We start from the raw sequence: 14,888 nt of genomic DNA on the forward strand, positions 1-14,888 counted from the left end.
ATTAAAGAAAATGAACAGAAGAAAACGAACAGAATGATATGATGTATCTGTAATATGAGAGGATGGGTTAATGAGGCCAAAATTCACTTCTAGAAATGTCACATGTGTGGTATATGCATGGGCACACTGTGCCAGAACTGTTTCACTTAGTTTCATTGTTCTGCACGTTGTATGTGTGGGCGCGTTATTTACGTGGGCGCATTATTCACAAAAAATACAGTAACTTGACCAATGTCACTCAGCTAGATAAGTGGCAGAGACAAGGTTTAAAAACCACACGTCAGGCTCTTCCTGCATCTATGCTTTTAACTACTTCAAAAAACTGCTTCTCAAAAGTTATGAAAATGAGTATGATGTTACTGCCATTAGCTGTTCCAGAATGGAAGTACTAAAGATATGTGACAAAAATTCTTATTTCATTTGTACGATGCGAAGCTAAAAAGCCTGGTATCAATCCTAAGGTAATAAGTAAAACCTCTGCCGTTAGCAAGAGCAATAAGCAAGCCAGTAGGCTGTGCTCCTACCTTGGGGAACTTGTGTCTTTCTCGTGGCTGTCATTAGTGGAGGAAATTTCATCCAGTCGCTCTGGCAGGGGATGATGATTAAGAGCATATTGTGTTATTCCTTTCCTGTGAAAGATAAAAGAAAGTTACATTTCCCGTAAAGAAAAAAATTGTACTTTTCAGTAACTTGATCTAGAAGTTAGTCACCTACTTCCTGCTGCTACAGAAGTGCACTGTCCACTCCACTAGTATTTAAAATGGGGCTAGTCAGAATTGAGACATACTTTAAGTGTGAAACATACTGGTTTTCAAAGTCTTAGTACAAAAAGAAGAAAGTATAATATCTTTTTAATTTTATCTCCACCCAGATAGCCTTTGGGCTCAGGGTGGACTGGCTCACCATGGAACTATTCTTGTTTGCTCTCTGCTTTCTGTGAGTAATGAAATGGCTTTAATTTGCCAACACTTACACTCAATCAGACTAGATAGATGTAGCACCCATAGATGGGCTGATGCTACTGGTTGGGGTCCTCATCCTAGTAGTCTTGTAGCTACTTGGGATCTTAGGATCACCTCCGAGACAACCTGCATGTGCAGTACAAGATGAAGTACTGATATACCCAACAACTTGAATGGGCCTCAGGTGCATTGTGCTTAGTGAAAAAAGCCAACCTCAAAAGGTTATATGCTCTCTGATTCCATTTATATAATATACCTACTCCTCACTTATCGACTATCTCGTTATCCGACATTCGGCATTTACGACAATAATAAAAAATCCACTATTGACTATTTTGCACATTAACAATGTACGTCTGGCAGTAAAGAATGCAAGACGCAGGACAAGAGTAACACTGGCTAAAAAGATCGGACTTAATGGACTCACTGAGACCAGAGGGACCCTGGAAGACACGGCCACTGGACTCTCTGTTGACCCATAACTAAAACCATTCCCGAAGCCCACTCCTCAGACAACGATTAGACTGGACTATAAAACATAAAATAATACCCATGGAGAGTGTGCTTCTTAGTTCAAGCAGATACACGAGACTAAATGGACAGCTCCTGTTCGGAGGCAGAATGAGAAGGCAGAAAGGGATAGGAGCTAGTTGGATGGACGTGGGAAACCCAGCACAGAAAGGGAGAGTGTGCGGTCACATTACAGGGATTGCAACTAGTGTCATATGTGTATAAATTTTTATATGACAAATTAACTTGAGCTGTCAACTTTCACCTAAAGCACAATTAAAAAAAAAAAAAAGTAACGTTGGCTGTGATGGTTAAGGTTTTGCATCAACCTGGCTGGGCCAAAATTCTCAGTGGCTTGGCAGTTATATAATAATTTGACAGTTATGTAATGATATAGTCATCCTCCATTTTGTGATCTGATATGGTCATCCTCCGTTTTCACATAATGCAGACTTTCACATAACAACCTGTTCTTTGGAGCCTAACCATATCGAAAAGTGAGGAGTAGATGTATTCACAAAATGACAAAACAACAAAGGTGGAGATTAGTGGTTACCAAGGGATAGAGACAAGAATGAAGATGGGTGCAATTATAAAAGGGTACACAAGGAAGTTCCCTGGTATTATGGAACAGCTCTGTGTTTTGATTGTGGTGGTGGTTACGTGACTCTATAAATAGAATCAAATTGTACAGAACACACAAGTGAGTACATATGAAAACTGAATAAAGTCTGTGGTCTAGTTAATAGTATCGTACCAGTGTCAGTTTCCTGGCTTTGATATCATACTGTTGTTATATAAGATGGCATCATTGGGGGAAGCCCAATGTACTATTTTTGTAACTTCCCACGAGTCTATAAATTATTTCAAAATATAAATTTACAATTACGTATGTGGCTTATATTTCTATTGGACAGTGGTGCTCTAGAGAGTTCAGTACGTACACAGGAATAAACTCTAGGGTCAATTATTACACGTACCAGTCCTAATCATCAAAAGTAGGCTTTCCTTCCCCATAAAATTCTATAGTATAATAAATTTAGGAAACAGGTTAAACAAAGTTATGCAGGCTTCTTTACTACAGGTCTTCCCAGGGCCTTTACTATGCAAATGTACAATAAATTTCTAATACTCTTATTTCATAGGAAAGGACACTGAGGCACAGATAGGTTATAAAATCTGTTTTAAGGCCGTATGGCTAGTAAGTGATGGGGTCAGGATTCAATCCCAGTAGTCTGGCTATGAAGCGTCTCAAAATGAATAATCTGAGTTTTTAGTGAATTGTGCTGTTTTTTTATATAAAGAAAAAATTAAGGGCCCAGTTAGGGAAGCTTGCATTTTAAATTATTTCTCTAACCGTGGAATTGGGCTTGTGCACAGCTATCTGGACATCTCTCATTCAGTGCTCCTACAAGCAAAAACTTGTCTATAAGGCAGTGTCAGGGATCAAAAATACAGACTGCAGTGATGAAATAGAGACTTAAGACATTTTTTTAGACTGCCAAGGAAACCTGATTATAAAGTGGGAATTAAGTAATATAAGGAAATATTATTAAATTTGATAATAGCATTGTGGTTATATAATAAAATAGCCATAATTTTTAGAGATGCATACTGACGTATAGAGGAGTAAAATGATAGTGCCTGGGGTTTTGCTTTCTTTCACAAGTGCGGCACAGAGAGGGTAAGAAAAAAGCAAACAAAGAAGAGAGGTGAAGCATATACATTAAAATTTTGATAACTACTGAATATGGGTGATGGTTGTATAGGGGTTCACTACATTATTCTCTATATGATTGTTTATATTTAGAATTTTTCATTAAAAAATGTTAACCTGTATGTTCGAAATCACTTTTTCCAAACTCTTTTTAACATCTATAATCTGGAACTGTTAGGTAGAAAACTAAAGTTACTGCCACAAAACAGATCATCATTGCTGTTAAGTGCCGTCAAGTCTGTTCTGACTCAAAGCAACCCTATGTAGAACAGAACGGAACACTGCCCAGGCCTGCATCATCCCCACAATTGTTGCAGCCACTGTGTCAATCCATCTCATTGATGGTCTTCGTCATTATAACACCTAAAATAAAAATTGCTTTTAATTTATTCTCATTTAGATGCATTTTATCTTCATGATCTACATAATTCTGACTTGTCTAGAAGGGAATCTTTCAGGAGAGTTAATTTTTCAGAGTATCAACTCAACAACAGAAAACAAGAAACAGAACTACACTGGGTCAATAATTCTTGCCCAATAAGTGCAAACCAACTTTTTTTTTTTTAACTGAAGGAAGAAGTCCAAGCTGCACTGAAGACTCTGTCTGAAAAACAAGGCTTCAGGAATTGACAGAATACCAATTGAGATGTTTCAACAAACAGATACAGCACTGTAAGTGCTCACTCATCTATGCCAACAAATTTAAAAGACAGCTACCTGGAAACAGACTGGAAGAGACCCATATTTATGCCTATTCCAAAGAAAGGTGATCCAACCGAATGCTGAAATTGTCCAACAATATCATTAATGCCACATACAAGTAAAATTTTACTTATGATCATTCACAAGCGGCTACAGCAGTATATCAACAGGCAACTGCCAGAAATTCAAGCTGGATTCAGAAGAGGACAACAAACCAGGGATATGGTTCCTGATGTCAGATGGATCCTGGCTGAAAGCAGGGAATACTAGAAAGATGTTTACCTGTGTTTTATTGACCATGCAAAGGCTTTCAACTGTGTGGATCATAACAAATTATGGATAACGTTTTGAAGAATGGGAATTCCAGAACACTTAATTGTGCTCATATGGAATCCGTACATAGATGAAGAGGCAGTTGTTCAAACAGAACATGAGTATACTGCATGGTGTAAAGTCAGGAAAGGTATGTGTCAGGGTTGTATCCTTTCACCATACTTATTCAATCTGTACGCTGAGCAAGCAATCCCAGAGGCTGGACTATATGAAGAAGAATGAGGCATCAGCAATCAGGGAAGATTCGTTAACAACCTGCATTATGGAGATGACACGACGTTGCTTACTGAAAGTGAAGATGATTTGAAGCACTTACTGATGGAGATCTAAGACCATAGCCTTCAGTATGGATTACGCCGCAACATAAAGAAAACAAAAATCCTCACAACTGGACCAATGAGCAATGTCATGATAAATGGAGAAAAGATTGAAGTTGTCAATGATTTCATTTTACTTGGATCCACAATCAACACCCACGGGAGCAGCAGTCAAGAAATTACTGCATTGGGCAAATCTGCTGCAAAAGACCTCCTTAAGGTGTTAAAAAGAAAAGATGTCACTTTAAGGACTAAGTTGTGCCTGACGCAAGCCATGGTGCCTTCAATCGCCTCATATACATGCAAGAGCTGGACAATGAATAAGAAGACCAAAGAAGAATTGACGCCTCTGAGTTATGGTGTTGGTGAAGAATGTCGACTATAGCATGGACTGCCAAAAGAACAAACAAATCTGTCTTGGGAGAAGTACAGCCAGAATACTCTTTAGAATCGAGGATGGCAAGACTTCATCTCACATACTTTGGACATGTTACCAAGCAAGATGTCCCTGGAGAAGTACATCATGCTTGGTAAAGATGACGGTCATCAAAAAAGAGGAAGACCCTCAATGAGATGGACTGACACAGTGGCTGCAACAAAAGGCACAAGCATAACAATGATTGTGAGGATGGCGTATAACTGGGCAGTGTCTCATTCTGTTGTACACAGAATCGCCATGAGTCAGAACCAATTTGACGGCACCTAACAACTTTTTTTTTCCATTTGGTAGTTTATCTTACTCTCAGGATACCAAAATCAAACTCATTGCTGTTGACTTGATTTCAACTCATAGTGACTCTATAGGACAGAGTAGAACTGCCCCAAAGGGCTTCCAAGGATGTAATCTTTACGGAAGCCAACTGCCACCTTTTTCTGCCAAGTAGCGGGCAGGTTCCAGCAACTGACCTTCCTGTTAGCAGCAGAGCACTTAAGCACTGCTCCACCAGGGCTCCTCCACCCTCAGAATAGTGGGAATTAATTACAAAAACAGACGTTTTTTAGCTAAGCCCTGTTCACTTTATTGGGAAATGATTACTTCTCCCTAGTTTCTAAAGAACTTACTATTTGAATTGCTACTGTATGCATATCCTATTGCTTAATAAGTTTCTGAAAGGCAAGGAGGAATCTTGTCTTAGATTGTCTTTATTTAGTATTGTAGTTAGTAAAGGTGAGTGAGGATAAGGATATGGCCATTTATGGTCCAGCCCTGTGTCATCACTTTACATAGACTTTGCTATGAAATAGGTATTACTTCTATGTTACAGAAATCAAGGCTTGGCGATTTAGTAATGTGCCTAAAAGTCACACAGATAGAAAATAGCCTAGCCAGAAAGCCAGGTGTGACTCAAAGTACCATGTTCGTGATTACTATGTACAGTTAGTATTTAATTAATAAATGTATTACTTAGCACAGTGAAGAAAAAAAATGGATTTAGAGTTAAAAAGGCCAAGTTCAAATCCTAACTCTACTGGCTACATAACCTTGATTATATTTTCTCACAGTTTAGGAGGATAGAAGTCCAAATTCATGGTGCCAGCTCTAGGAGAAAGCCTTCTCCCTCTGTTGACTCTGGAGGAAGGTCCTTCTCTCTTCTGAGCTTCTACTCTTGGGCAATCTTCATGTGGCCTGGCATCTCTCTTCCCCTATCTTGGCTTGCTAGCTTGCATTTAATCTCTTTTATATCTCAAAAGAGAAGGACTCAAGATACACCCTACGCTAACCAGTTCATTAATATAACAAAGACAACCAATTCCCAAATGGGACTATAACCACCGGCATACAGGTTAGAATTTACAACATATATTTTGTGGGGGGACAGAATTCAATCCATAACAAGTTGTATGTTGTTGTTGTTGTTAGGTGCCATTGAGTTGGTTCCGACTCATAGCGACCCTATGCACAACAGAACGAAACACTGCCCGGTCCTGAGCCATCCTTACAAGCATTGTTATGCTTGAGCTCATTGTTGCAGCCACTGTGCCAATCCACCTCGTTGAGGGTCTTCCTCTTTTCCGCTGACCCTGTACTTTGCCAAGCATGATGTCCTTCTCCAGGGGCTGATTCCTCCTGACAACATGTCCAAAGTATGTAAGACGCAGTCTTGCCATCCTTGCCTCTAAGGAGCATTCTGGCTGTACTTCTTCTAAGACAGATTTGTTCGTTCTTTTGGCAGTCCATGGTATATCCAATATTCTTCGCCCACACCACAATTCAAAGGTGTCAATTCTTCTTTGGTCTTCCTTATTCATTGTCCAACTTTCACATGTATATGATGCAACTGAAAATACCATGGCTTGGGTCAGGCGCACCTTAGTCTTCAGGGTGACATCTTTGCTTTTCAACACTTTGAAGAGGTCCTTTGCAGCAGATTTACCCAATGCAATGCGTCTTTTGATTTCTTGACTGCTGCTTCCATGGCTGTTGATTGTGGATCCAAGTAAAATGAAATCCTTGACAACTTCAGTCTTTTCTCCGTTTATCGTCATGTTGCTCATTGGTCCAGTTGTGGAGACTTTTGTTTTATGTTGAGGTGTAATCCATACTGAAGGCTGTGGTCTTTCATCTTCATTAGTAAGTGCTTCAAGTCCTCTTCACTTTCAGCAAGCAAGGTTGTGTCATCTGCATAACGCAGGTTGTTAATGAGTCTTCCTCCAATCCTGATGCCCCATTCTTCTTCATATAGTCCAGCTTCTCATATTATCTGCTCAGCATACAGATCGAATAGGTATGGTGAAAGAATACAACCCTGACACACACCTTTCCTGATTTTAAGCCAATCAGTATCCCCTTGTTCTGTCCGAACAACTGCCTCTTGATCTATGTAAAGGTTCCTCATGAGTACAATTAAGTGTTCTGGAATTCCCATTCTTCACAATGTTATCCATAGTTTGTTATGATCCACACAGTCAAATGCCTTTGCATAGTCAACAAAACACAGGTGAACATCTTTCTGGTATTCTCTGCTTTCAGCCAGGATCCATCTGACATCAGCAATGATATCCCTGGTTCCACATCCTCTTCTGAAACCAGCCTGAATTTCTGGCAGTTCCCTGTTGATATATTAACTTTTCTAATACATACCGTCTTCTGAAAATATGAAGATAATTGTACCTGTCTTACAGAGTTGTTATGAAAATCAAAACTTGAAAGTTCTTCTGAAAGTGTAAAACATTAATAAGTATATTACCAATACTTGCTAAGTTACAACACTTCACTTGGAGTGGGATGTAAGTCAGAAATATTTGTTCTCTAAAGCATAAAAGCAGCTTAACTTCAGAAGTGAGGGAGCAAGATGTTTAATGGTTATGACCACAGGCTTCAGAATCTGATGGACACCAGGCTGTACCTCAGCTCCTGACACTTGTTGCCTGTATCTTTGGCAGACTAAAATCTTTAAATCTGGGATCTTTATCTATAAAAAATATATGTAGAGAGAGAGAATGTGCAAAATAATAGTCTCTATATCCTTGTAGAGAGGATTAAGCGACCAAATGCGTGTAAACAGATTAGCACGGTGCCTGGCAAAATTCTATTGCAGCACTCAGTTATTGATAACTTCTCGAGCTGTCAATGGCCACTGACAGTGGGGCCTGAAGGGCTGAGGAAACCACAAAGGCCTTAGGGTCCCGGTCCCAAGAGAGCCAAGTCCAAGGACAGACAGCACAGGTGACAACCCTCAGCTGGAGCTCGAGGTAGGAGGGTCAGCGCAAGGCCGGGAGGCGAGAAAATGTCCTTACCCCCGCCCTGGGCAAGGAAAGGACTGGTCAGAGAGGGGCCCCGGAGCGCCCGCGGCCGGCGTCGGCCTCCCCGGGCCCGGTGGAGGTGGCTGAGCAGTCGACTCACAGTTCCAAGCTCTGTGGCGCCGCCTTCCGAGTGTACCTGGAGATCATCCTCCTCTTCTTCAGCCGCGCCCGGGGCGGGCACGCCAGGGTGGGGGCCTCCGGGCCTGGCCCTCCCGCCGGCTCCGGCCCGGCCCCCTCCCGCCACCTTCCGCCCCCGTCTCGCCCCGTCGCCCCCCAAGACCGCCCCCTTTCCAGTTCACCGCCCTCCCGTCTTCCCGCGGGGGGCGGAAGTGACGAACGAGTCAGGGCACCTGCCAAATGCTCCCGTCGACGTGCGGCGGTGACAAGGCTCGGCGGTTCCGGAGGCTGAGAGGGTTTGTGACTGTCTCCTAGACCGTCCACTGGCCTCAGGTACTAGACGGGCTTTGGGACGGAGATCGGACCCGGCGTTGGCAGCTGGTGGCGCTGCAAAACGCAGACTTCGCCGTAGCAGCTTCTGAACGGTGTTCTCACGCGGTGGGAGGAGCGGCGGAGGAACGGTGCATCAGCAAAGAGGCGCCCGAGAGGGCGTGGAGCCGTAAGAGGCATTAACTCGGTTTTGTCGGGTGGCGGGAGGGATCCTCCTGGTTCCGGCGGCAGAAAGCCCTGAGCTCTATTAGTGCCTTTCCTTTCTTTGCTTCCGTTTTTCTCATCTGTATGGTGTGGAGTTAGCCTGGGTGATCTTAAAACCCCTTATAATAAGGTACGCTTGGCGTAAGGGGGTAGAGGTAAGGTGGGTGGAATTATTACCTGTCCTTCTGGGTTGAAAGGCAAAATGACTTGGACAGACTATGTTGAGTGGATGTCTGGATAAAAGGTGCAGGTTGCTGTCGACCTCCTCTCATTAGTCGTTAGTGAAGTATAATCACTGAATCGCGGCATTAGGGTGGTCCATCCTGTGTAGTGCCTTACTTTAACAAGCATCTCCCCTTGGAAGTGCGGAGTGTCACTGCTTTCACCTACTTCATGATGTAGTGCTTGTTTGTGAATTTTTCTAACCACACTTTGAACCTGTATTTTCCCTCTACCCCTTTGGGAAATAATGAGTTCCAGAGGTATGTTAGTACTTTCATTTGTAACTGAAACCTTAGAAAACCTTAGAAAATAGGTATCTACCACCTCTTGCACCAACCACTAATGCCAAAGATGAAGAAATAGAAGATTTTTACTAACTTTTGCAGTCTGAAATTGATCAAATACGCAGTCAAGTTGCGTTGATAATTACTGATGATTGAATGCGAAAGTTGGAAACAAAAAAGGCTCGGTAGCTGGAAAATATGGCCAAGGCAATAGAATGGATGCCAGAGAGTGCATGATAGAATTTTTGAAGAGCGGTGACTTTTTTTTTCCAACATAAATGGCGACTATACGTGTGGACCTCACCAGATGGAATACACAGGAATCAAATAGACTACATCTTCAGAAAGAGGTGATGAAGAAGCTGAATATCATCACTCAGAACAAGGCCAGGGGCCAACTGTGCAACAGACCATCAGTTGCTCATATGCAAGTTCAAGATGACGCTGAAGAAAATTAAAACAAGTCCAGAAGAACTAAATTACAACCTTGAGTATGTCCCACCTGAATTTAGAGACCATCTCAAGAATAGATTTGATACATTGAACACTAATGACTGAATATCAGACAAGTTGTAAGGTAACATCGAGGCCATCATACATAAAGAAAGAAAAAAACAAAACCCATTGCCATCAAGTCAATTCTGACTCAAAGTGATTGTATAGGACAAAGTAGAACTGGCCCATAGGGTTCCAAAGAATGGCTGGTGGATTTGAACTGCCAACCTTTTGGTTAGCAGCCAAGCTCTTAACCAGTGCGCCATCAGGGCTCCTAAAGAAAGCAAAAGGTCATTAAAAAGACAAGAAAGAAAGAAAAAAACAAAATGGATGTCAAAGAGACTCTGCAACTTGCTGTTCAATATAGAGTACCTGAAGCGAATGGAAGAAATGATCATGTAAAATAGCTGAACGGAAGACTTCAGAGGGTAGCTCAGGAAGACAAAATAAAGTATAATAATGAAATGTGCAAAGACCTGGAGTTAGAAAACAAGAAGGGAAGAACATGCTCGGTATTTTTCAAGCTGAAAGAACCAATGGAGAAATTCACGCGTTGGGCTGCAGTATTGAAGGATTCTGTGGGGAAAGTGTAGAACGACACAGTAAACATCAAAAGAAAATGGAAGAAATACACAGTCACCATACTAGAAAAATTGGTTGACGATGAGCCATTTCAGGAAGTAGCATATGGTTAAGAAATGATGATGATATTGAGGGAAGAAGTTCAAGCTACACTAAAGGCATTGGCAAAAAACAAGGCTGCAGGAATTGACGAAATACCAATTGAGATGTTTCAACAAACTGATGCAGTGCTGGAAGTGCTCACTCATCTATGCCAAGAAATTTGGAAGACAGCTACCTGGCATCAGACTGGAAGAGATTCATATTTGTGCCCATTCCAAAGAAAGGTGAGCTAACAGAGTGTGGAAATTACCAAACAATATCACTGATAGCATATGCAAGTAAAATTTTGCTGAAGATAGTTCAAACACAGGAAACTGCCAGAAATTCAAGCTGGGTTCAGAAGAGGATATGGAATGAGGGATGTCATTGCTGATATCAGGTGGATCCTGGCTGAAAGCAGGGAATACCAGAAAGGTGTTTACCTGTGTTTTATTGACTATGCAAAGGCATTCAACTGTGTGGATCATAACAAATTATGGATAACATTGTGAAGAATGAGAATTCCGGAACACTTCATTGTACTGATGCAGATCCTGTGCATAGACCAAGAGTGAGTCGTTGGAACAGAACAAGAGGATACCGTGTGGTTTAAATTTGGGAAAGGTGTGCGTCAAAGTTGTATCCTTTCACCATACCTCTTCAACCTATATCATGAGCAGATAAACCCAAAAGCTGGACTATATGAAGAGGAGCAGGGCATCAGGATTGGAAGAAGACTCATTAACAACCTGCGTTTGCCCAGATGACACAACCTTGCTGACAGTGGAGAGGACTTGAAGCACTCATTGATGAAGATCAAAGACCACAGCCTTTAGTATTGATTATACCTCAATATAAAACAAAAATCCTCACAACTGGACCGATAAGCAACATCATGATAAACAGAGAAAAGACTGAAGTGTTCAAGCATTTCACTTTACTTGGATCCACAGTCAACGCTGTGGAAACAGCAGTCACGAAATCAAATGACGTATTGCACTGGGGGCATCTGCTGCAAAAGACCTGCACAGCAACTTAACAACAACAACACCCACCTCTCAGTAAACCAGAGCTATACGCCTGAGACCTGAAAAATTGGTAAATTTAGAACAGATAGCTGTAGGATCAAGAGTCATGGGAAAATCGTATTCTCTTGGGAGAACAACAGGGGAGAACCCTTATTCTGGGGTGATATGATAGGACAGGAAACCGCGGTGGCATAATGGTTAAGTGCTATGGCTGCTAACCAAAGGGTCGGCAGCTTGAATCCGCCAAGCACTCCTTGGAAACTCTATGGGGCAGTTCTGTTCTGTCCTATAGGGTTGCTATAAGTTGGAATCAACTTGACGACACTGGGTTTGGTTTGATTTATGATAGGACATGAACGTTTTGTAGTTTTGAATTCCCCTATGCCACACAATCCTTTTAAAAGGGAGCTATGTTGATTATGTAGAACCTCAGGAGATTGCTCTCAAGAGCTTTTAAATTATAAAATTTTAAAACCAGAGAGGGATTGTAGAGATGGTAGAATAACACCCTTATTCTATAATGGAAGAAAAAGCCCCAGAAAGACAAAGTGAAGAGCCAAAAGTGACACAACTCTTCAGTGGCAAAACTGGAACTTTGAATAGTACTTCAACAGTGAAGGTTACTGCAGAGTTTTTCCAAGTGTATTCCACACACCATTGCTAGCACAAGGACAAGCATTTTTTAATTTTATTCTTACATAATTATCAGTTAATTTGAGAATGTAATACTGGATTTCTGCTTATCTTGATGTAAGTTTTCCTTTTACATGATTTTAAATATAAAAGTCATTGTAAATAATAACATTAAATAAATATTACTATAGTTGATATGGAGACCTGGTGGCACAGTGATTAAGAACTCGGCTGCTAACCGAAAGATAGGCAGTTCGAATGTACCAACTGCTCCTGGAAAACCCTTTGGGGCAGTTCTGCTCTGTCCTGTAGGGTCACCATGAGTCAAAATCGACTCGACGGCAACGGGTTTTGGTTTATAGCTGGCAAGTGATCAAGGCAAAAATCATCGTGCGGTGGGTGAATAACTGAACTTTGGGAAACAGTATTAATGGAATCACCTGGAAAAGTTCAGGAAATTGGGGTGTAACATCTACATTGTTCTATGTGGTTTATATTATTGAAACTTTAGAAGTATCTTTCAAAGAAGAATGGAGGAAAATATGAAGCTTGCTACAGTGGAAGACACTGTGGAGTACCGCCTGTTCCTCATACCAGATGAACCAACGAACCCAGAAAAACACAAGGAGATTCTCCTGAAGTATATTGAGAGAATAATGACCCAGTTTGCACCCATGCTGGTCCCCTATATCTGGCAGAATCAGCCTTTCAACCTCAAGTACAAACCTGGGAAAGGTAAGTCTCTTTTATCTATCCTGTTATGTGCGACTTTCCGTGTCATTCTGACAACAGGGATGTTTAATAGTCCATAGTACATTCATTTTAAGGAAGAGACTTATATCCTGAACTTTTTAGATCCGTGGTATTTGCCTATATTCAGTTAAGCCTTTAAACTTTAAAAAAAATTTTTTTTTAATTCATATTGATAAAAACCTTTCAAACAGTCATTACCTTAGGAACTACTAGCATATATGAAACATTATTAAACTCGTGGCTATTCTTTTGAACTCTAGCTTTACTGTGACATAACATACTAAACTTTTTCAGGAAATTGTCTTTCTCAGCCATAGTTCCTTTTGCTGCCACTCAGAACTCCTTGCTCTTGATGATGTGTTTAGCAGGCTGCCTTGTTTCACATAGTTGTTTCGGTGGGGATCTGAGGGTGGTTCAACCTGGCTTATAAGAGAGATAATGGGGCTTTATGACCACTGTTTGCCACTCAGAAGCACTTTGAGGTTTCTTCACCACTTCCCTGTGTTGTTGGTACTTGAGGTGTGACATCTGGCTAAATACAGCACTTCATTGTATCATTTCTTATAGCTTTACTAAAATGATTCATGGACAGGTGACCAGGATTCCACTCATCCTGTGTCTTATGTGGGGTCTTCTTTGGGATCACCAGCCTGGGCGTGTGCCACTATCAGTCTGGCCCTTAATTTCATGCTTATCTGTTATCTTATGGTTAGCAATTGCCAGATGCTTCCCCTACTGTTAATTTTATTGAACTGCTGTTCCTTGAAATACCTGTGGTATTTATTGGCAAGAACACTGTCACATTAGTACAGCACATCCAAAACTAACTTATCTTTCCTCTAGAACATGAGGTTTTACTGTACGTTTTCTTATCTTGTGTAATCCGACCTAGTTAGTAATTTAAAATCCTATCCCGGTCATCACTTTGCTATGTGCATTCAGGCTCTATGTCCTGCTGTTCTTACCTCTAAAACCTGGCCCCTCCTCTACATCTGTTTGGCTGTAATCAAAGCCTTCTTTATCTCTTCGTCTACAGTAGCCTCCTATCTAACCACTCAGCTTCCCGCCTCTCCAGTTCCTCACACTGTTGCCAATTACCTTTGAAAAACACAAAATCTGATGTCATTCCCAGTCCTTCAGCAGTTCTCCATTGCTTCAGGATAAAGCTCAAGTTGAAGTGTAATATCTAAGCTAAATAAAGCTAAATAATGATAGATACTCTAATTGGAGCTACTCTAATTGAGAAAACTTGGGAGAATTGGGGTGAGGAGAAGAAGATTGGGGTGAGCTGGTCTCCCCACCTGGTTTTTTTTTTGGCATGGCAGCTCTTGAGATACTCGGCAATGCACTTGTTTGAAAATTTCTGCTTCATCCAAATCTGTTGTTGTTATTGTTGTTGGATGTCGTCGAGTCAGTTCTGACTCATAGCAGCAACCTTACGTACAATACAACAAAACGCTACGTGCTCCTGCACCATCCTCACAATCAGTGTTACGCTTGAGCCCACTGTTGCAGCCACCACGTCAATCAGTCTCATTGAGGGTCTTCTTCTTTTTCGCAGACCCTCTACGTTACCAAGCATGATGTTCTTCTCAAGGGACTGATCCCTCCTGATAACATGTCCAAAGTATGTGAGACATAGTCTTGCCATCCTTGCTTCTAAGGAGCATTCTGGCTGTACATCTTCCAAGACAGATTTGTTTGTTCTTTTGGCAGTCCGTGATATAGTCAGGGTTCTTCACCAATACCATAATTCAAAGGCATCAATTCTTCAATCTTCCTTATTCATTGTCCAGCTTTTGCATGCATATGAGGCAATTGAAAATACTATGGCTTGGGTCAGGTGCACCTTAGTCTTCGAGGTAACATCTTTG

The 14,888-nt window shown here is 41.3% G+C and overlaps 2 protein-coding genes across 8 annotated transcripts in view; one reads left to right on the forward strand and one right to left on the reverse strand.

The window, feature by feature from the left end:
- The window catches only part of FAM149B1 (family with sequence similarity 149 member B1), a 43,740-nt gene extending 35,183 nt beyond the window's left edge, over nt 1-8,557 (reverse strand). For 2 of the 3 annotated variants that reach the window (XM_049854886.1, XM_049854884.1), the window contains exons 1-2: nt 8,386-8,557; nt 525-629 (exon numbers count right to left, since the gene is read on the reverse strand). In XM_049854886.1, coding sequence (XP_049710843.1) covers nt 525-629; nt 8,386-8,432 — 152 coding nt within the window. In that variant the 5' untranslated portion in view covers nt 8,433-8,557. The remainder of the gene's footprint in view (nt 1-524; nt 630-8,385) is intronic. The other variant, XM_049854885.1, reaches the window with a different exon arrangement.
- Nucleotides 8,558-8,652: 95 nt separating this feature from the next.
- Nucleotides 8,653-14,888, forward strand: part of ECD (ecdysoneless cell cycle regulator) — a 35,045-nt gene continuing 28,809 nt past the window's right edge. For 3 of the 5 annotated variants that reach the window (XM_049855602.1, XM_049855598.1, XM_049855601.1), the window contains exons 1-2: nt 8,682-8,901; nt 12,773-12,996. In XM_049855602.1, the coding sequence (XP_049711559.1) occupies nt 12,792-12,996 (205 nt within the window). In that variant the 5' untranslated portion in view covers nt 8,682-8,901; nt 12,773-12,791. The other 2 variants (XM_049855600.1, XM_049855599.1) reach the window with 2 other exon arrangements.

The sequence above is a fragment of the Elephas maximus genome, chromosome 16 (assembly GCF_024166365.1).
Source record: "Elephas maximus indicus isolate mEleMax1 chromosome 16, mEleMax1 primary haplotype, whole genome shotgun sequence".
NCBI lineage: Eukaryota > Metazoa > Chordata > Mammalia > Proboscidea > Elephantidae > Elephas > Elephas maximus.